Genomic DNA, 23,673 nt, shown 5'->3' on the forward strand with positions numbered 1-23,673 from the left:
AGACACAGGTGTGGCCTAAGGGTCGGCTTACGGTAGCCGCGCGCGACTTGTCGCTAATATCTAGGATACCGCGACATACTTATTTGAATTATAACAGAAGAATATGAAACTTTCAATCTTGAAATATGAACAATTTAAATTAATAAAAACATCTTATTAAACAAATAATTATTAATTATTATATACAGTGGCCTTAACCAAAACAATATTATGAAAACTCTTCCATTGCAAGCTATAGAAAATAAACGGTCAAGTGCGGGTTGGACTCGCGCACGAAGGGTTCCGTACCATTATAGAGCAAAAATAGCCTCCCGATTAAAAAAATAAAACGATTTTCATGAAATTTAGTATATAGGGGGTTTCAGGGGCGATAAATCGATCTAGCTAGGAATCATTTCTAGAAAATGTCATTTTATTCGTGTTTGTTGTATGGGAGCCCCCCTTAAATATGATTTTTATTTTGTTTTTGTATGTATTTGTTGTTATAGCGGCAATAGATATTATATACAATAATTTCAGAAATCTAGCTATAGCTCTATAGTTCTTGAGATACAGGCTGGACACAGACAAACGGACAAACAGTCATCGAAGTCTTAGTATTATCGGGTCCCGTTTTTACCCTTTGGGTACGGAACCCGGTTTTTTTTTCTACAGCTGCGAAAATATTTTTTTCTGCGTAGAGTTGAGAGTTCAAATGAATTGTTTTTAACCGACTTCCAAAAAGGAGGAGGTTATTACCGTAACTCTACATTTACGAGTACTCTCAATGATTATAATTTGCATACAATCTCATGAAGAAAATTTATTTTCCGCAAATATAAATAATGCGTATATAAAGTATTTTAAGCTTACGTGGTTTCGACGGATGCTATTAAAACAAGAACAATATTATCGCAATAAAAGCTGCAGAAATAGATTTAACAAGGTCGCCGTTAACGTGGACTCGCCGTTATAACATTTAGGTTGGGTTGCACCAACTAACTTTAAGTATAACTGTAACTTTAACTACAATGCAAAATGTCAAATCTTTGGTTAATTTTGGCGTATAATAAAAAATTTGGCGTATCGGAGTTGCAGGCGTCAACTTGTAAATGTTACGCTCAAAGACCGAAATCACTCAGTGAGCGAAAAAATAGCTCTCAACGCGTTGTGGTCACAGTGAAACAGCCACGACGCGAAATTCGCGTCGTGGCTCTGATGAAAACGGCCACGACGCGTTCTGGCAATTATTACAAAAAGACCATAACGCGAAATTCGTGTCGTGACTCGTGGCTGATATGCTATTACTTTTTCTTGATTTGTTGATTGATTAATCGTCCATAGGTATGGAAGATTATATTTGAATTAAGTAATTAATACGTGTACTTACTACAAAATATTTTACTAAATCACTGCATAACGTATTTATCAAATTATTATTTACTAGCTGTTTGACCGAGCTTTGCTCGGTATTCAATAAAACACGAATAAAATGACATTTTCTAGAAATGATTCCTAGCTGTAGATAAAGTGGTGAAACAGGCTCTTAAATGAATTACATATACTATGCATGATGTGACGCTATGATAAGCCAACGCCTCATATCCGTTGACGCATCGAGCATTGACGCAGGTCATTCATGACCAAATATTTTGGTGGCTCTGTCACTGGACAGTTAGTTGATCGATCAGTCGTAAGGATGGACAATTTTGACAGTCTACCTTGATGATCGAAGTATTTAGTAACAACGAAAATATATCTCAAAGGACAAAGGACATAGGACAAAGGTCTCAATAGGCTACCTATATTCAATTTCATTGAACAAATACATATTTCTAGTAGAACTTGGCCTAGGAAACCGTATTTCACCCTTATCATCAAATAAAAGCTTATGATTGATAAATAAAGTCGATTTTAAAATATGATTTTATGAAAATATGATTTGTACTGATGAAAACGCTTTTGCGGTACTTCCGAATTGAATGTGACGTCATTCTATTCGTAATTTAATATATTTTATTTATCGCGCTCGTTATATGTAAGTTTATTTGTACATAAATAATAAAAATAAGCCTATATAATAAGATTAATAAGATTTGTAAAATATATTTTCTTAAATAATTCAAATATGTCTTATTTGAATTATTCAAGAAAATATATTTTACAAATCATCTCCATTTATTGTAGACGGGAAATGAAATGGCCAAAACTTTTCTCCAAAAGTTTTCAACGTTACAAATGATTTCTAATTTCTTATTTAATTCTTTTATAATTTTTGGGCACTTTTAGACGCGTACATTTAGCATATAAAAAATGTTCAATAAAGAGAGCTTAAAATACAAAACGTACGACGTCACACTATGGCGGACACTGTTTTCGGCGCCATTTATAAGGCATATTTTTCAATTAACATTTTTATGGGTTTCTACTGTGTAAAATATTAAAATATTAGTTTTTTTTTGTAATAATGAATGATTATGAGGCGATTAGCATGAAGAAAAAAATGAGGTCAAGTAGCCTAATCGCCAATAACTAAAAAACTATGCGTTGTAGCAAAAAAGTATTCTATGATGAAATTTTTCTCTGATTTTCATAAATTATGGAAATTATCCTGTAATTTCAGGGCCTCTACCTTTGAGTACTAATGTACTGACTAAGGTATAACAGAAGTATGTACGTTTATAATAATATATAATTTGATAAATGAACATATAATAATATGATACTATGATGCTGCATTAAAGCCTTGGAAACCCTGCCCTAGAGGAATTTGACCCGCCATTCATTGTTTACGGTCATGAAAACGTGCCATACTCAATAAAAATTTTACATCCCCATCGTCTGGGTATATTTTGTAGGTTTTAGAAGCGATAAAACGACGCGACGTAACGATTTCATGATTATTTTAGGAGTATAGGCGCTAGAATGTTCCATGCGTGACTTCGGAAAATTGATTTTCCGATATTATGACTCTAAGGACCTTTTTCATGCGTGTCGGTTGAAGGCAATGATATTCTACTTATACAGATATGTTACGTCCATACATACTATTTTCCGGCTTAAATCTCTTCCGAACAATTTTCAAATTCAAAATTGCAAACATTGACAAATTTGACAGATAAGTGAAACAAAAGATACGAAAAACCATTTACATAAAAGAGACAGTTCTATTTTTAAACGTCGAATCGTATCGCTGTCACTTTCTTCGCCTGAGCTATGACAAAAATTCGATTTTTTCCAGATTGTTCGAAAAAATAATTGAAAATGTAAATAATAGAAGTATTTATTTCATACAAGACATGTGGTAAGAGATTCCATGTGTTTTGTTTACTTCCGAGTCATAATTGGTACATTTTCGATACACGCACGATGTCATTTTCAATTTATTTAGGTAATACAAGACGCAGCACGTTCGTGCCTGCGCTCGATGCAGACTAAACAACAGACGGCCCAATTGGGCCTGGGCCGTATTTGAATCTTCACAACGCGCGCGGTAGTAACATATCTGCTTTTTTTTTATGAAATAAAGGGGCAAACGAGCAAACGGGTCACCTGATGGAAAGCAACTCTTCCGTCGCCCATGGACACTCGCAGCATCAGAAGAGCTGCAGGAGCGTTGCCGGCCTTTTAAGGGGTAACAGGGGAGGGTAGGGAAGGGAATAGCGGAGGGTACGGAAGGGAATAGGGGAGGGTACGGAAGGAAATAGGGAAGGGTAGGGAAAGGAAAAGGGTAGGGGATTGGGCCTCCGGTAAACTCACTCACTCGGCGAAACACAGCGGAAGCGCTGTTTCACGCCGGTTTTCTGTGAGGACGTGGTATTTCTCCGGTCGAGCCGGCCCATTCGTGCCGAAGCATGGCTCTCCCACGTCAACGTGGTAAGTTTTTTTATTGGTTGAAGGTAACCCTGATTTTATCATGATCTCTTCTTCATGAATACGAGAAATGGTAGAAATGACATAATATGTATAAACCAAGCGCTGCTGAGAAAGTGAACTTCAAAAAGTGAAAAGATTTAGCAATCTGCATTTTGGCTTTGCGAAGACATCTGTAGCTATGGCCGGATGCCATAGATATAAGATGAAAAATAATGTATCAGAATTAAGAATACAAATATAATATCTACAGAGGAATATATAACCTTACTTTGAAGTCGGTTAATCATCTTACCATCTTTTCCAATTGATATTGTCTATTAATATTATCATTGATCCCATTTATTGCGAGCCGATTACATACCGATAATGCAAGCGTATATTCCAAGCCAAGAATTTTCAGTTACGCCTAGTCACACCCACGATTCAGCCGTAAAGATAGAGTTACATTAAAATTAGACCAGCCAGAAAAAATCCTACGTCACGAAGGCGGGGCTGCCAAGATTACAACAGGTGGAGGATACGTCAGCAGTCATAATCATCATCATCTCGATAGACTCCTATTTAGAGGTGACTCTAGCGTAGTATTTTAAAAATTTAACGAACAGCGGCGAAGGGAAAATGGTTTTGGCTATCTACGCAGTACGCATATCTGGATTGATGTATAGGCAGTATAGGCCATGGTCCATGGGCGGTAGCGTCCTATGGCATCCTAGGGGGGTGGCAGTGTCCTAGAATGGCGGCAGAGTAAGTATATAGGGGCGTCAAAATAAAGTGGCCTACACTCATACAAAATATAAATGCGGCCCTGCATCTATAAAAGTCCATTTTAACACACCACCGTTCCTGCCACTGCAATTCCTTCATCCCACATACCCTTAGCCTTAGCGGGGATGCGTAACTGATGCATATCGGGGAGGCATTTCCCTAACGGAAAAAGGGGTAACTGAAAGACATGCCAAAAGACTGTTGTGACCCCAAGGCGTTGCCTGAGAAGAAGAAATTAGGGGGAATAGGAAGCATTGCAATGTTCCCACCCAAACGAGGCCAGCACAAAGTTGCAATTAATGTAAGTCCAAAGAATTAACGAGGCACCATGGGAAGAAAAGAGAAACTCTACTCCTAAACTAGAGCGTGGTTAGAGCTAAAAATGTTGAATTATAATATGTATGTTGCGGATTTATCTCATCACGCCCTCTCGTAAATGACAACAAGAAATAAAGTTCTCTTCCGACCGTGGCGGACACAACAAAATATCAGCCAAACCGGTGCAACCGTACTTAATTGCAGTAACGATTGATTTATATTTATTATGTTGTTTTTGTTTCTTATTGTTGTTGTTTATTTTGATACTTAGACAATAATATAGTCTGTCTATATGAAGACTATGAGAGATAAAGATGAGACGGCGCAGACCTATGTCATAATATATCATCATAGTACAATAATATGTTCTTGGCATACACTCGTATAAATAATGTCAGGGCTGTTTATTACTGTGTCGCTAATTCAAATAGGACTTCCTATTTACATTAGCGATATGGGAAGGGATGATGGATCTTCTGTGTCTTATCGCTAACACATAATATTATATAACTGAAATATACAACATGTGCTAGAGATTATAATATTATAACAAACCTAGGAATATTCTATCACTCTAAGGGCGGATTCGACCAAACTATAGTAAAATTTTACTCGAGTATAACTGTCTCCTAATCTAAGAGTAAGCTGGTTTTGCGTTTTTCCAACTTCTAATCCAAGAATGAGGTAATTACACGGGAGTAAATATTTACACGGGCTATTTTGGTGGAGTAAATATTAAACTGAGAATAGTTGCACAACAGGGTTCAACTGTCACGGTCGGTGTCATTGTGAACTATAATTGACATTTTATTTCATACTCTTTGAGTAACTTGGTAAAATGCAAACGATAATACCCTAGAGTAAATTAAAGGAGTAAAATTATTCTCATGATAGTTATACTCGTGTAACTTCAAGTTTGGTCGAATCGGGCCTAAGTGATAACTACCGCTAAGGGTAGTTTAGAATTGGGCTGCAGGTAAAATAATGCTTGGACGACATTCGCAGTTTAAAAAAGCGTGTTTCAAGCGAAACTTTATTAGATGGTGGTGTTATTTTTTATTGTAATGACGTAAACTTGTTGAGCTGTGATTGAGAAAATTTCAAATATTCGATGTCTTCAAACTTCTACCTCTTTTGCCCTTTAAAGGTTTTCTTTAAGTAGAGCATAAGTAAGGCTTTTTCATTGCCATTCGTTACCATTTATCCAAGTCTCTTCTACTTTCGCTTTTTAGAATTTTCATCTTCTAAGAATTGAATAAATAAATAAATAAAATATGTTTATTTCAGGCTAACATCAGCCCATAAAAATATAATAATAATTTAACCATTTTTTTTTCTTTCGAAGTAAAATGAAACATCCACTCGATCACATCGAAATAAAGATAAAAAGTACTAAATTACCTTTCAGAGATTTATCAATTTAATTATACACTTATTTCTTAAGACAAGAAATAAACTAGCAACAAATATAATTTTCTAAACCATTTAGTCACTGATGTCCATAAGTCAGCCTGCCTGTGGAGATAGCGTTTACTGCCTTCATTTTTACTGTATGAGAAATATTACCGGAGATTAAAGTAGGGGGGTAGATACACCCGATTTTTATACGCTGCGTTTTTAATTTTCGCTAGGAGTTAGCTCACTAATATGAAATAGACTAGGGAACAATCAGATAGAAATATAGATTGGTAGGCAATGTGGTTACCGTGGGACTGTGGGAGAGAATTTTGGAAAAACGCAGAAGACTTGTAATTCCTCTGATGAATAGGTAAGCCGTAAGATAGTGGTGATGAAAATTGTTCAATGGTCTGTCCTTAAAATGTCTCATTCTTTGTGGCTCTGCGTGATAGCTAAAGCTAAATTATTATGTTCTTAAATGGTCGCTGTTAAGCATTAGTGTCCTAACCCACAATTATTTTTGTTGTAAAATTATGAATGCAGTCTTGTTCCAAATCATCTAAAGAACATAACTGCATTTATAACTCAATACGTAATTCTTGTGTGGGTTAGTACACGAATGCTTAACAGAGTCCAAATGATGATACGGATCTCTAGCGTCTATAATAACGTTATCACTCTCATAATAGTACTAAATATAAGTTATTACTCTAGTAGAGGGTACAGGCACAAAAAATCATCTCATTTCAATCTGTTTTAATGTAGGCGTGGTTATAAAGTAGGCAGAAAATTAAGCGACAGTTTCTGCAATGAGTAAGCTACTTTACGTTAAGTAGTTTTATTTGCTCCAGTAAAAACTTCATATCTTTATACTTGAGATAAAACCGCATTAAGTGGGCTAATCTCGTTAGAAATTAGTTTTCTCCGACGTGATAAAGACATTATGAGTTTCTAAATTTCTATAAGCCTTCAAGTATGAAGTAAAAAGTGCAAGTGCATTTTTGCAACTTAATCAATATAAAAATATTATATTTTCCTTGAGTTTGAAATTTGAAAAACAATTACGAGAACCATCAATTTTGCCTATAGCTACTTGTACTATTATTATCTATTCTGTGCTATAACATGATTTGTGATTTAGATAATAATATTTTATATTATTATTATTGTGATTATATAATATCAACATAGTTTGTGTGTTGTAACTTGTAATATAATATTTTCTTTACTGTGTCAATTGTTAAAACCAGCGGACTAGGAAATTGTTAATTGACTATGATTCAGAACTCTACAAAAACGGTGTTACTTTTTGTAAATATTAAAGACATAGTTTCGTCTCAACAAAGTTGTAATAATAACAGACTTATGAAGAAACTCAATCGAAAATTAACTCGTGTTGTTATTTTTAACTCGTTCGGATATGGATAATCAACAATCTGAATTAACGGGGAATTCCGAGATCCGGCTCGAATCATAAGCAACGAACAAAATATGTTAATTTATGTTTTAAAACATTGTGTGCGGTCACAATTTGATATAGCCAACGATATAACCGATTCTTAACTGTTTAGTCAAAGGCAACCTTTGAGCAGCGTAACTTACTATTTATTCATTGATCTCTAAGAAACCAGGCATCTTGCTATGTACAGAGAAGTTGATTCCAAGGCAGATGGCGGACCTAAGTAATTTGGTCGCGAGTCAAACCCATCCGAACCGATCACAGCTAACATTGGATTGACATAAGACGACCAAATGACGTAGGTCTGTCAACTGCCCTAGGCAGCATAGTATCCCTGGGAGTCGAGACAGGCCAGTTTTCTTCCAAGCCTAAACGTTAAGTGTCCCCTAGTGGCGCTCTTTAACGTTTTCACTAACCGCCTCCTAACTTTAGGAGACACTTAATCTTTAAGATTTAATGGTTCAGTGTTTGTCTTAAGATTTTTACTGTATCTCTAAGTCCTAAATGCTCACGGACTTATCACATAAGTTTCAGGATAAAATATGTTTTTTCTTTAAAAACAGATACATGATGTTAGGGGGAGGTTGATTAAAACGGACATTGCGGTTTGGTTTGTTTATACGATCGATGAGCAACGCTTTAAGTATTATGATGTTAATCTACGCAGTATTTAACTGTACAGCCAGGCATGAGTCACGCTATTAAACTTAACTTTCGTATTAACGTGTCTATTTTTATCGTGGAATGCGACCTTGATAACCAGTCGCTTTAACCCGTAATATTAAATTCTAAGAAAGGTTACTCGAAGGTCGTTATACTGTCTAAATAGTACACTATCAGAACGATCATCGCACTATAGAATATAGAGTCATTGCAGAGATAGGGAAAGAAGAAAGAAAAGGTCAACGTAAAGATAGGCAATTGGTCGAGAACGAAGAGTAAACTACGAAGCCTAGAAACCAGAATTTCTTGCCCTCGCGACCTTTAGAAACACCTTAAAGGCGACTTGCTGACATGACGTAATGACTTTTCGGAATCATGGGAACAGAAAAGTTTTCATGCGTAGAATGATGTTGTATTTGACATGTACTAATCCGGCTTACTGCGCCAAGAAATATATTTTAGATATTTATTTGTTATATAACTATCTACTAAACCACCTCTCACCTGAGATTCTCATCTGAGATTTTTGCCCTTATCTAGCCCTAATGTCTTCTAGTTACCAGTCCCAGCCAACAAAGCCACTACGCCTGTCAGTGTCTGATTAACTAATCATCATCATTTTCCAGGTGGTAGCCCGGCGAGCGGACCTCAAGCTCATCGTGACGTCAGCGACGATGGACTCTACCAAGTTCTCGTCGTTCTTCGGCAACGTGCCCACCTTCACCATCCCCGGCCGCACCTTCCCCGTCGAGACCTTCTACTCCAAGAACGTGTGCGAGGACTACGTGGACGGCGCCGTCAAGCAGGTGAGAGAGATGGAGATATAGATGATGATGTAGGTGTGATTGAGACAGAGATAGGTAGCCCGGCCGCACCTTCCCCGTCGAGACCTTCTACTCCAAGAACGTGTGCGAGGAATACGTGGACGGCGCCGTCAAGCAGGTGAGAGAGATGGAGATATAGGTGATGATGTAGGTGTGATTGAGACAGAGATAGGTAGCCCGGCCGCACCTTCCCCGTCGAGACCTTCTACTCCAAGAACGTGTGCGAGGACTACGTGGACGGCGCCGTCAAGCAGATGAGCGAGATGGAGATATAGATGATGATGTAGGTGTGATTGAGACAGAGATAGGTAGCCCGGCCGCACCTTCCCCGTCGAGACCTTCTACTCCAAGAACGTGTGCGAGGACTACGTGGACGGCGCCGTCAAGCAGGTGAGAGAGATGGAGATATAGGTGATGATGTAGGTGTGATTGAGACAGAGATAGGTAGCCCGGCCGCACCTTCCCCGTCGAGACCTTCTACTCCAAGAACGTGTGCGAGGACTACGTGGACGGCGCCGTCAAGCAGGTGAGAGAATGGAGATATAGGTGATGATGTAGGTGTGATTGAGACAGAGATAGGTAGCCCGGCCGCACCTTCCCCGTCGAGACCTTCTACTCCAAGAACGTGTGCGAGGACTACGTGGACGGCGCCGTCAAGCAGGTTAGAGAGATGGAGATATAGGTGATGATGTAGGTGTGATTGAGACAGAGATAGGTAGCCCGGCCGCACGAGGACTACGTGGACGGCGCCGTCAAGCAGATGAGCCAGATGGAGATTTAGATGGAACTGTATATTGTGTGATAGAGATGGGGATAGGTTGCTCGCCTCAAGCTCATAGTGACCACGTTCCCCGTCGAGACCTTCTAGTCCAAGAACGTGCGAATTACGTGGACGGCGCCGTCAAGCAGGTGAGAGAGAGGGAGAGAAAGGATGATAGAGATAGAGTTAAGACAAATAGTGATGGTGCTAGTCAGTGATAGAAATAGATATACAACGACAATAAACAGATATATCTATGATAGTGACAACTTTGATGGAGGTAGAGATATGATGGTAATAGAAATAGAACTATAGTAGAGACAGAGATAAAATTATAGTAGTAGTAGTAAATAAAATAAAGCTATGGCCATGATAGAGATTTAGCGAAGATTTTTATAGCATGAGCAATCGACGTCGATAATAATAATAATAGGACACACAGAGATGAATATGCCCCTCAACAAGTTTTTAATCACATGTATTTGTTGAGAAGAGGCCATAATATAATAACACCTTTATGCGGGCCTCTACCTCAATAATTATTATTGCCGTGACAAACTCGCGACAACTATTATGAATAACAGTTTGCATCCTATACTTATTTAAACTTATATTCTGTGATACGATGAGCATTATATCACACTTAATCAATAATGATGAATGCCCCGCCAAGTGAGATTAACGACATGCAAAGTATTACCTAATATTAATACGCAACCACTCGTGAATTCATGTAACGATGTGCTAAAGTTTTCGCCAAAGCTATTGACTTAATATGAAATTGATTCCTGGCGACCTTGCTTTAATCGGTCTTACCTCATGTGGACGCTCTTAGGCCGCTATAAATAGTCAGTACTCAAGATCCATCTCGATCTCAAGACACGATTCAGGCTCTGTGATTGTTTGGCTGTCAAAATTTGGACCAATCATAGAGCCGACCGAACCGCGTCTTGAGATCGAGATGCATCTTGATTCTTGAGTACTGACTATTTATACCAGCTTTAGATACGAATGTTAACTATGTAATTGTAAATAAATCAAAATGTTGACATAAGTCCCATACTTTATCGTTCAATCTCTTCATTAAAATTAAAGTCCAATCATCATTACATGTTTTTTTTTTTATGAAATAAGGGGGCAAACGAGCAAACGGGTCACCTGATGGAAAGCAACTTCCGTCGCCCATGGACACTCGCAGCATCAGAAGAGCTGCAAGTGCGTTGCCGGCCTTTTAAGAGGCAATAGGGTAATAGGGGAGGGTAGGGAAGGGAAGGGAAAGGAAAAGTTGAGGGTAGGGAAGGGAATAGGGTAAGGGTTAGGGGATTGGGCCTCCGGTAAACTCACTCACTCGGCGAAACACAGCGCAAGCGCTGTTTCACGCCGGTTTTCTGTGAGAACTTGGTATTTATCCGATGGAGCCGGCCCATTCGTGCCGAAGCATGGCTCTCCCACGTATAAAATGTCTCCCATGTATCTGAGTGCGGCCGTATAGAGGTAAATGGGAATACAAGGTTTGCTTGTTGTTTCTAGTGAATGGTGTTGTTGGATATATTCAATGAATATCTGCAACAACACAGACATTTTAAGACACTTAAGACCCTTTAAGAATTGTTTTTAACTTCGGGTTTTATATGAAAGCAGACGTTGCCCAAAATTCGTTACTTACTGGAACCGAAATATATCCCTCTTTTACCTGGTCTCAAAGTATATTTGGAACCATCTAAATTGGTTTAGCGGTTTAGGCGTGTAGAGGTGACAGACAAACAGAGAGACAGAACCACTTACCCATTTAACATTAAGGAGTGAGCACACTGAGACGGGCCGTGCCGGGGCTCAGCGTGCCGGGGCTCATCGCAAAAATCCGCCTCCATACAATTTATATGGAAGCGGAAATCCGCTGCGCCCCGACAAAGTGTCCGATACGCGCGTCCGCTTCCATACAAATTGTATGGAGGCGGATTTTTGCGATGAGCCCCGGCACGCTGAGCCCCGGCACGGCCCGTCTCAGTGCGCTCACTCCTTTAGTGTGATTTTACTCCAATGTTAGAAATAAACTAAAAATATTATATTGTATCGATACAAAACTTGTCGCCTCGACACTTTCGCTGCGAGTTAAATATAACTCCGATAGCAATACACTTTCATACCAAATAGGACTTAATTGCCATGAAATAGAGCTCATTATACAACAACAGATTACGCATAAGGTTTAATATAGTGCACATTCGGAAATGCACTTAATTGCATTGATATAGAGTTGATAATGCAATATCTAATTGTAAGGTTCAATAACCCGAAGGCCCCGACCGATAAGTTGCTGAATGCGATATTTCGCGTATTTTATGTCTAAGTGTCGCTTAAGTACTGGCATTATTGGTTAGGTAATAAGTTAAGACCTAAAATGCATCCCAGATGGCGGATATGCTGTTTTATTATGTGAATTTTAATATTTATTAACTTGTCATCATCAGCTTATTCATATTTCAATGCTAGGTCGTGTGCCACCCGTCTTATTTTTCAAAAGTTTATTTAATAATCTTTCTTTTGGCGTTATAGAAAAAATACTAAAGCAAATTAAAGCTGTTTATGATTAATCATATTATTTAATAATAATTTGACTGATGTTTTTAAGTTAAAAATAATATTGTTTCTGTTGACACTACAAAGATATAAAATATTATGCGGACACAAGCACTTTTTATAAAGACATTGTACAGTGTACTAAAACTAAAAATAAGTTTCTGCTGACTGTACAAATCAAGACACGTGTAAGGCAACAAAACAACAGCTGTTTAAAAAGTAAAACCCGTACAATGCTAAACTAAAAATAACTTTTCTGCTAACTCTACAATTGGTGACAACCACAGAGTTTTCTTTCTGCTGACTCTACAATTATTATTGTAGACATGTGCAGGCTCATTTAAACAAAACAACAGCTCCGGACAGACACATATATACATAGTTATACACAGACCGTGAAACTTATAACCAAGGGCGTCGCTAAGGGCAGCTGCCCCCCCCTAGAGATTCTAAAAAAGTTGCCAAATATAATGCAAACAACGACCACTATAATATTAAAATCTGGTAACTAATTTAAAAAAAAACGCTGTACGCTGTACACTTATTCATTTTTATTCTATTTTTTTAGTAAATGTTATTACTATATAACTTATTTACAAGTTTTTTATTACATAGGCAAGAGCTCGTGCTCGTGTAGCTTTACACATTGGACTCTGTACTGTCACAGAATATATTATATATATTATGTATGTATATAAGATACTGTTGTTATTACAATCGCTGTAGAAGTAGATGTAAGGCTCGTAGTACAAGTGAAAAGCTTCATGTGCTTTCGACTTTACCTACAATTCATACCTACTTTTCTCATTTATAGAGATTTTTTTAAATGAAATAAGGGGGCAAATGAGCAAACGGGTCACCTGATGGAAAGCAACTTCCGTCGCCCATGGACACTCGCAGCATCAGAAGAGCTGCAAGTGCGTTGCCGGCCTTTTAAGAGGGAATAGGGTAATAGGGGAGGGAAGGGAAGGGAATAGGGGAGGGTAGGGATTGAGCCACCGGTAAACTCACTCACTCGGCGAAACACAGCACGCAATCAAGTTAGAGTCATATGGGCTCTTAATATTATAAATGCGAAAGTCTGTCTGTCTGTATGTTAACACCTCTTCACACACAAATCGCTAAACCGATTTCGCTGAAATTTGGCATGGAGATACTTTAGAGTACCGGAAAATCTCCATACCAAAAATCAAAACCGGTTCAGTCACTTCAGCGGTTTGGGCGTAAAGAGGTAACAGACAGACAGACACACTTTCGCATTTATAATATTAGTGAGGATGGTTAAACTTCAATTTAATGAAGAGTTTGATAAATAATATGTATGCGGCGTCATAATCTTTATTTAATTACTGTAAAGTAATTAAGTAATTAATTTTCGGCTCTGAGTGCGGCAGAGTTTTTTACCCACGCAATAAAAGAGGGATGTTATAAGCAAGGGCGTCGCCAGCCGATGGCGCAGGGGGGGCAAGTTGACTTTACCTACTACAATTCATACTTTTCTCATTTTACGTGGGAGAGCCATGCTTCGGCACGAATGGGCCGGCTCGACCGGAGAAATACCACGTACTCACAGAAACCGGCGTGAAACAGCGCTTGCGCTGTGTTTCGCCGAGTGAGTGAGTTTACCGGAGGCCCAATCCCCTACCCTATTTCCTTCCCTACCCACCCCTACTCCCTTCCCTTCCCTCCCCTATTACCCTATTCCCTCTTAAAAGGCCGGCAACGCACCTGCAGCTCTTCTGATGCTGCGAGTGTCCATGGGCGACGGAAGTTGCTTTCAATCAGGGACCCGTTTGCTCGTTTGCCCCCTTATTTCATAAAAAAAAATACTGTAAAGGGCCATAATCAAAATTGTATTAAAAGTATTTAATTGAATAAGGATTATTGCCGTATTGGTTAAAATCGCTTCGAAAATTAGCCATTATTTGAAGTTAAAAGTAAATGACAAAAAAAAATGTTATTGTGGGATATCCTTATACGTATATACTATCGCGTTTTCTGTAGACCTTTTCAATGTGTACAATACTTGGTACATTATTTACATGAAGAATACACCTGAAAGGTAAAAGGACATAGGTTTCTTTTTTGCGGAAAAATGTACGGTTTTTCCGTGACATTCCTAAATTACGCGGGCGATGTATAGTGATACCCTTCCCGCAGCGCATCGCCGCTTTGGTAGCGCCCACTTCGAAACGGGCGTACATCGCAATATTTTAATTTCGCCATAACTTCTAAACCAAACGTCCAATTTTAATAATTCCAAGACCAAATATATTCTACACAAACTGTACTTAGTGATGAAATAATTTATTTTGATAAGGATTATTAGCATGAGTAAAATAAATCCGTTTATATGTAGTCCAATAAAAATCAAGATTTTTAAATAAAAAAATGGTTGTTGTGCCTCACTTGTCATAGATAGGTATGGTGTGTCGCGGACATTTTTGTAGATATTTATAAGATCTACATTTACTTAGATAATTGTATAGTTCTATCTTTTATAGTTTAGGCAGCGTACGCAAATTAGTAAATTTTCTGGTTGTTTCCGAAAAACTGAAATATCTTACGGAACCCTATATTTTCCAAAATAAAAAGTAGCCTATGTTACTCTTAAATAATGTAGCTTTCGAATGGTGAAAGAATTTTTAAAATCGGTTCAGTAGTTTTTGAGCCTATTCATTACAATTAAACAAACAAACAAACAAAGTTTGACTCTTTATAATATTAGTATAGATTATTTCTGCTGAGTCCACAATTGTAGACATGTGCTCATTTAGACGAAAGTCGAAACAAGAGTTTTGTACGCGACAGACAGCGGCCCTGACCCACATCAATGTGAATAGACACAATAAGGCGGGGCGTGCACGTGCGTGCGACCGTGCGAGCGTGCGTACGTGGGAGGGTCTGCATAAAAATGGCTGCCGATTTAGTTTTTTCAGGCTTATAATATTAATATGATCTCTTAATGACTAGAGGTTTGAAAAGGAGTTTTTAAAGATAGTAGTTACGTAGTTATGGAAAATCGTTTGCCAAATAGGTCCACCGTCCATCTTAAACGGTAAAGTTTTAAAAATGGAGTCTCTATGCAGATCTTTTGGTAAAATAACTTAGCCATCTTACTTTTTTCATTAAAACGCGGACCGCACACACTTAGTTTCATGGAAACAGTGTTCCCATGTGAATACATTTTACTATATTTATATCCTAGAAACTTCGATCACTAATATACTAGAAAGTAGAAACCGATTACAAAATATGGAGTAAAAAGTTCATATCAAAGGAGGAGGGGCAAAACGTGGTTAGAGAGCTCACTTTGTGACTAGCATTTATTATGGGACTATATTTAATTCCTTGTCATTTAAAATTGCTAAAACCACGATGTAAATACATACGCGCACTGTTGCCGTTTCGTACTCAGGCCGGTATAAATAGTCAGTACTCGAGATGCATCTCGGTCTCAAGACACGGTTCAGGCTCTGTGATTGGTTGGCTGTCAAAATTTGGACTAATCACAGAGCCGAACCGCGTCTTGAGACCAGGTCGCATGACGCATCTTAAGTACTGACTATTTATACCGGCCTCAGCAGCAGAGCGGCGCACTGGCCGCTCTTGGGTTAGGTTAGGTTAGGGGGCTAACCTAACCTAACCCAGGAAACTAACCGCTAACCTAGATCTTTTTTATATCTGGAATGAATGATTATTCATTAATTTCTATTAGCTACAAGTTACAACTATGTTCCCTATGAGGCTGGCCCCTATAAAACGAATAATATCGAAGTGGGTAGATACACTTACCATACATTTTTGCCCGTCCTCCTTTGTCCGGCCGTCCATCTGTAACGTTCCCTTTTATCATCAGTTCCGTTATGTGCTATTTATATCGCGGCTGTTATTGTGCATTCTGGCCTCATTAATTGCAATTCATGTCTCAACAAGGCAAGACAAACAATAATTTTAATTCAGGTAATTGGTCAATTGAATGCTACTTGATATTCGTTTATACTATAACTAATTGAAACTGCGCTATGAATTGTTATAATACTAGATGACGCACAAATCCGGAATAAAAAGCACCAAATGTCCTTCCAGGGTCTCAAAGTCCTCTATCCACGTGTTTAGGATAAGACCGTCCCGTAGGAGATAAGGGGTGAAAGCAATACGTCAATACCCTTGATTGAGGGAGTCGGGGCGGTTCTCCTTGACCGGAAGTGTCCTTACAGTAACTTGTTGGTATAATTTTGGACACAATTAACTAGCTTTAAACAGAGGTGTGCCGATACTGAGTATTTTATTCAGCTTTTGCATAGCTTTTATCGTGGGCTTTGATTGCGGCGACCGGATTCAGCTTCAGTTCGGCACACTTCGACACGGTGTTCGTCTAGATCGTTTGCGTGCGACTAGATGTAGATGTACTAGCTGTAGAGATGTGATTTCGGTCGTAAATATTACAACTTTATCCGAAATAAATTACGACTATTATATTGCGCATTTGTTCAGCGTATCTATAATTATATAGACATTTAGGCAGAAAAATAGATGGGTAATTTTGTAGAGTTTGCCTAGAATTTCTGTAGAGCCTAATTTCAGATGCCTGAAAGTCAATTCACCAAAACTCTAGACGCAATATTCGACGACGCTTATCACTTATCAGCAATACAAAATTGAACTGTTACTTTTTTAGTTTCGTATTTAATATGCATCGTCAAAAGTTACCTCTGGTTTCGGTGTAACCCAACCTTAAGTTATATCACAACACGAGTATTAAGTTTATTTTTAGTTCGTTTGTGGAATTTTTCGTGTCGTCAGTGACACGGGAAGGTTGTACGTATGTTTGTCTACTAGATACGTATGTTTACTTGGACGACTTAGATGTGCGATACTAGATGCAGCGAGGTGCTCTTCCGTCCGGAAAATTTGAGCGGAATAACCTTAGAATCTCAGATTGATACTATTTTAATTCAGGCGGCTATTATAACTTAACTATACTCACATCATAATATACATGACAAGTAGTGGTTATTAACCGATCAACACCAGAATTCGACCGCGATAACAATAGAATAACAATAGATTTCCAAGGATCCGCGATCGAGGGATTAATAAAATATTATTGGCTGTTTTATAATAACCGATATAGCACTATCAAGCTATTTTTAACACCTGGCCTACGAGTGACAAATATTTTTTATTATTCGTAAATCGTAGCCCCTGACAAAAACAGAGACAGGCCTGAACCACTCGCGCGTTTAGGTATCGACCTGTAAGTACCCCTTTAAAGGGGCAGATCACAAGGGACTCACAAGCGAGCGGTGACGCGCGCGCAAATTTTTTCGTCGCATATATCTACAGTACGTAGATTGTTTTTAACCGCTGTGACAGAATCGTTCAAAAAAGTCAAAGAAATATTTCAAGAAAGTAATTTAAGACTTTAGAATACAAAAAAAGATAAAAAAAATACACAAACAGCAAATAAACCAATTTGTTACAAACAAACCGCATTCTACACATAAATAAACACAAGTTACTAGTATGTTTAAGTTGTAAAAAATTCCTGACCAACTCCTACACTATAATTGAATATAAAACTATTATAAAATATACGTTGGGTTACTAAAATTTGATTATTACTATAAAAAATGTTTGCTATAGTAATTAATAGAAGATTATTTTATTTTCTAAAAGTTGACAATCTTGATTTCGTCAGAAAGGGTACCTCTTACGCGATAGAAAGAGAGCGGACATGTAGGCAAATATAATTGTAGGCACCTAGCACGGCGCGGTCGGAATTTGAACTTTATAGTATCGTAGCATGAGTTGTTATTTTTTTAAACGGGTTTCACGAGTGGGAATTCTGTTGGTACTACTAATATATATTCTGTGACAGAGAGTTGTTATAAGTTGGACGTGTATCGTCTTTCTGTCTTCATGAATACTTGGCATTCTGATTCCTGACAGTTATTAGAGTTTTGAGGCTGCGTTTCCACTGGAGCGGAGCGGAGCGGAGCTTAGCGGTGCCCGAATTGACCAATCGTGCTATTCCAGCAGAATGACAGCGAAGATTTCGAGCACAGTGATTGGTCAATTCGGCACCGCTAAGCTCCGCTCCGCTCCACTTCAGTGGAAACGCAGCCTGAATCGGGGGTAATCAATTAACCAAAAAAGTTGTCTAACAGCTGTTGTACACAAATACACAAAAAAACCATTCACATAATTGGAACATACAGTGGGAATATTTTATGCTTCACGCTGCCGACGTCATAGCGTTCTAATCAAAAGGTCGCCAGACGTCTTTACAAATATTTAATGATGGCTCTCACGCCCTTGTTCAAGAACGAAACTAATTAAACAATAGCTTTGACAGGACTAATGGCATGGTTTTTACCCAATGACAAATGAATTATGGTTTTGACAGTCAATACGTAATATGTAGTGTATTATGTATTTATTTTCTAACGTAACCCTAAATAATTATTCTGATCATAATGAATAATGATAAATGTATCCAATGGGCTCAAAAAACGTACATATTATGTTGTTTGTCATAGTGTTTTTCTTTCTTTTTCAAATTGGCTTCTCAAAAGCAGGTGTTAGGTATAATATATTCGGCTGTATAGTTTTCCTTACGTTTGGTAATACTAATATATATTCTGTGCTTACGTTAAGAATAAATGTGACCTAGATACCTTTTAGTTTAATTTATTATAATTCATTCACATTATCTATATTTAATGAAACATCGTTGTCATTATTTATAGCGGGTTAGATAAAGGTTCACGCCTACAGTTATTTTTAAACGTTTCTATTACGACATTGATGCAGATGTAAATTATATCGGAATTGTTTAACGAGCGATAGTGGAAGAATACCGTACGTCACATGTTAAATAATAATACATCATAATATTTTGATGCCTATGCGAAAGGGCAAAGATAAGAACAAATTGTATACATTTATATGTATACACTATGTTTGTATCAATTAGGTACGTTTCTAATGTAAAATAATTGCATGTTGGCTATCTTTCTAACCAACCAAAATTCATATTATCTGTGTTCGCACTGGTCACAGCCCACAGGTCAGTAAACTGGTAAAGTGTTGGAACACACTTCAAATTCATCGTCATTACTAGCGCCATCTGTTGAGATATAACCAAAGATATTGAAAGCTATATAGTGCCCACAACTTCTTTGCTCAGTAATTCGTTTTTCTTTTGTGAATTTCATCTAAATCGGCTTAGGTAGACAGACTGCCAGGCAAACAGATATACTCGTACACAATCTACCTGTCTACCTACCTTTAAACCCTAAAATTGCTTAGTCTGTTTAGATTTTGTAGTATGAACACATTTCGTTAACTATTTATTTAAAAGTATCAAAACTTTTTTATTTTGGTATTAAAATATCAATTTTACTTTTCAGGCTCTTCAGATCCACTTGCAGCCAGACGAGGGAGACATCCTCATTTTCATGCCGGGACAGGAGGACATCGAGGTCACCTGTGAGGTAAGGATGATGACAGGCCTATAAGGATCTCCATGCTTGATATGTGCGTGAATGAAGGCGTCAGTCACTCTACTTTAGAGTGACTGACGCCTTCAAACAGTTTCATTTCACGGGTTTGACTGCACTGCGCTTCAAAGAGCGTCGCGCGGTTGCAGTAAATCATATAAATATTTTGAACTCTTTATGCGTCGCGAGTCACGACACTGAAGCATCGACACGAGACGTTGCGAAATGCGAATCGTGAAAAAACGTTCAAAACCATTACTGTCTCACAAGCTACACCACTAATTCTAAGCAGTTGCGGCATCCAAACAGCAGAGGATTCCTGTGCTGTTTGTCTGCTGATAGCTTGTGAGAAAGTAGTGATCTTGAACGTTTTTTCACCATTCGCATTTCTCAACGTCTCGTGTCGATGCTTCAGACTTACAAGTTCCTTAGATCCCAAGGCTTGATACAATCTCTATCTTCACAGATACTGACAGAGCGTCTGGCGGACCTGGATGCGGCGCCGCCGCTCACCGTGCTGCCGATATACTCGCAGCTGCCCGCCGACCTGCAGGCCAAGATATTCCAGCGCGCGCCGCCCGGCCAGCGCAAGTGTATCGTCGCCACCAACATCGCCGGTACGTACTCGTATGTTGTTGTGTGATTGCGTACGTGCGAACGAGCGTGCGTGTTGCCTTGAGTGCGTGCGTGAGTGCGCATGTGCGTGCGTGCCTCGTCTTCCTCTCCTGAAACCCCGTTAAACCAAAGTCAAAAGGCTCGCGTAGCGATGCTTCCGCACTCTCGTCCTACGTCGGCGGAGAGGGACGGAAGATCCTCCTCCCTGTTCCGTTCCGCGGCCTCCTTCTGCGGAGAAACGAATTCATACAAAGAGACTGCCGCCTGCCAGGCCTCACACTTTCTAGCACCTCGCACCAAGCTCGGGAGCGAGAGCTATTCCGAAAATTTCTTAACCTAATATGAATTATTATTTATCATTTCTTTTCATTAATTTCCAGAAACATCTTTGACTGTGGACGGCATAATGTACGTGATCGACTGCGGCTACTGCAAGCTCAAGGTGTACAACCCGAGGATAGGCATGGACGCTCTACAGGTGAGATACCCGACTACGTTGAAAACAAAAGGAAAGGAATTATTTAGGCAGTCCAGTTGTTAGAAGCTGTTAAAAATGGTTGATAAAAATCGGATCGAAAAGTGCTGTGTGAAATATATTTAATTAGTAAGAATGTACTTATGTAATAATAAAGGTAATATATTTCGACACGGATTCTATACTCGTAATTTCTTTTTTGCAATAAACAATAATAATGTATAACGTTGTATATGGTTGCTACCCGTGTAGTTATCAAATCCGAGTCGAATTGTGAATGTATATATTACTCATATTAAAATATTTAGCTGGTATTAGGTAGGTTATTGTTGTACGAGTGGAAATTTTTTCTGATATAAAGATTTCAAGTTCATATCTTTTAAGATTCCCGCATCAAAAGTAACTTTTAAGTTCAAAGCGTTATATCTACATGTTTGTATAAGGCCCGGTCCCAGCCTGCAATTAGGAGGGGGAATAAAAAACTTTTCTAGAAATTACCTAGATTGGGGTAGGTACATGTATGCCGTATTAAAAGTTCCCCCGCAAAAAACTTGGTCCTTCGAAAACCGGGCCCATAACCTATAATCTTTTAGATCTACCTCCAAATAAAAAACCTAAAATTACTTTTTTTCAGATCTACCCCGTCAGCCAGGCCAACGCCCGTCAGCGGGCCGGGCGTGCGGGCCGCACGGGACCTGGCAAGGCCTTTTGTCTGTACACACAGCGGCAGTACCAGCAGGAACTGCTCCCCGCGACCGTGCCCGAGATACAGAGAACCAACTTGGCTAATACAGTCCTGCTGCTGAAGAGTTTGGGTGTTGAAGATCTTCTGGCCTTCCATTTCATGGATCCACCACCTCAGGTAAATGGGATATTAGAGAGTAAATTTGCTTCATTTTACAAAGATTATGTTTTCTTTATATAGTTAAGTTCAAGGTGATAGGAACTTTTTGTTGTACTTGGATTGCAGCATACATTCGGACCTGTTAAAATCCTCACTTGCATTTTTTAAACAACAGAAAGCTGGTGAAGATTTGATATCATGTTATTAATAATGGTTAAAAGTACTAAAAAAATTAAAGGTCTAGTAATTTAAGCTGTTTATTTTTTTTATTATTGCTCAAAGTTTTATTCAAAAACGTGACTTTTCGTCTAAGCTCTGCACACAAAATATGTATGCATCATTTTTTTCTTTCAGGACACGATCCTAAACTCCATGTATCAGCTGTGGATTCTCGGCGCGCTAGACGGCACCGGAGCCCTAACGCCGCTGGGCAGACAGATGGCGGAGTTCCCCCTCGACCCGCCGCAGTGCCACATGCTGATCGTGTCCGCGGAGATGGGCTGCAGCGCCGAAGTGCTCATCATCGGTGAGTCTCTTCATAAACCTCGATTCCTCATGGATCCCATCGTGACAGCAAAACTTTTGTGGACATGGTACCAAATATGGAATATGTCCTATACAGTAAAAAATAATTGTGTAAATCGGTCTACAAATGGTTGAGTAATCGCTGAACGTACAAAGAAATACAATAAAATGGAGCCGAACATAGAACCATCTCGTTCGTGGTTCAAAATAGAATGCAGCGTATTTAAGTGCTTCGTTTCGCTCATGTTATTATGTTGGTAGGTGAGTTATTTAATAAAGTGTATAACAATCGAAAGAATCAAATACCTTAATTTGACATGGTACCACCTCTTATAGAAATACATATGAGCAAGCGATAACGCGGTCTAGGCGACTCTTGGCGCCATCTGTTCCAGTTTTTGGAACTAACTGGCCGCCGAAATGCTAATATGTTAGGCTTGCTCGCGACTGCACACACTTTAAAAGAAGTCTCAACTGTGTGAGTGAGACAGATGTATCGCTCGAATACTGTACGAGTGAAAGACATAATATATGATATTTTAACGTTGTTAGTGGTGGCCGAAAAGGAAGATCTTCCGACCGAGAGAGATAGCATGCTCAGTCAGGCCGAAGCCCACTGACGTCATTTCAGACGTTGCCGTTCTTCGAAACTTCGATAACGCGATGCAGGAATGTTAGGTGAATTGTGGGATTTGTGGGTACCGCCACATCACTCCCCCCCGAAGACCTGTGGCATTCTTCGATGCGCTTGTGTTGTCAGGTGTGGGCCGAAGCTACGCGTGCAATGACCAGGAGACCGTTGTAGCCTATGGCTGCCCCGTTCAAGCCAGACACGGGCTCGACCGGCGCGGAAGCCTAACGCGGCTTATGGTCGAGGCGACCCGGTTATGCTTGATGTCTGCTGACGTGGTGCGGATGGGCGGGCAGTGTTGATGATGATTAATGTCCAGAAGGATGAACTGCGGCTCACACGTGCGTGTTCTTGTCGGTGGTCACCAATTTACTGTTGTTAGTGGCGGCCGAAAAGGAAGATCTTCCGACCGAGAGAGATAGCGTGCTCGGTCAGGCCGAAGCCCACTGACGT

The 23,673-nt window shown here is 39.0% G+C and overlaps 1 protein-coding gene across 2 annotated transcripts in view; it reads left to right on the forward strand.

Moving 5' to 3' along the window:
* Positions 1–23,673, forward strand: part of LOC121739115 (pre-mRNA-splicing factor ATP-dependent RNA helicase PRP16) — a 110,538-nt gene that overhangs the window by 84,088 nt on the left and 2,777 nt on the right. For both annotated transcript variants that reach the window (XM_042131442.1, XM_042131441.1), the window contains exons 12-17: positions 9,085–9,264; positions 20,041–20,124; positions 20,597–20,747; positions 21,126–21,223; positions 21,855–22,082; positions 22,419–22,590. In XM_042131442.1, the coding sequence (XP_041987376.1) occupies positions 9,085–9,264; positions 20,041–20,124; positions 20,597–20,747; positions 21,126–21,223; positions 21,855–22,082; positions 22,419–22,590 (913 nt within the window). The remainder of the gene's footprint in view (positions 1–9,084; positions 9,265–20,040; positions 20,125–20,596; positions 20,748–21,125; positions 21,224–21,854; positions 22,083–22,418; positions 22,591–23,673) is intronic.

Source organism: Aricia agestis, chromosome Z (assembly GCF_905147365.1).
Source record: "Aricia agestis chromosome Z, ilAriAges1.1, whole genome shotgun sequence".
Lineage (NCBI taxonomy): Eukaryota > Metazoa > Arthropoda > Insecta > Lepidoptera > Lycaenidae > Aricia > Aricia agestis.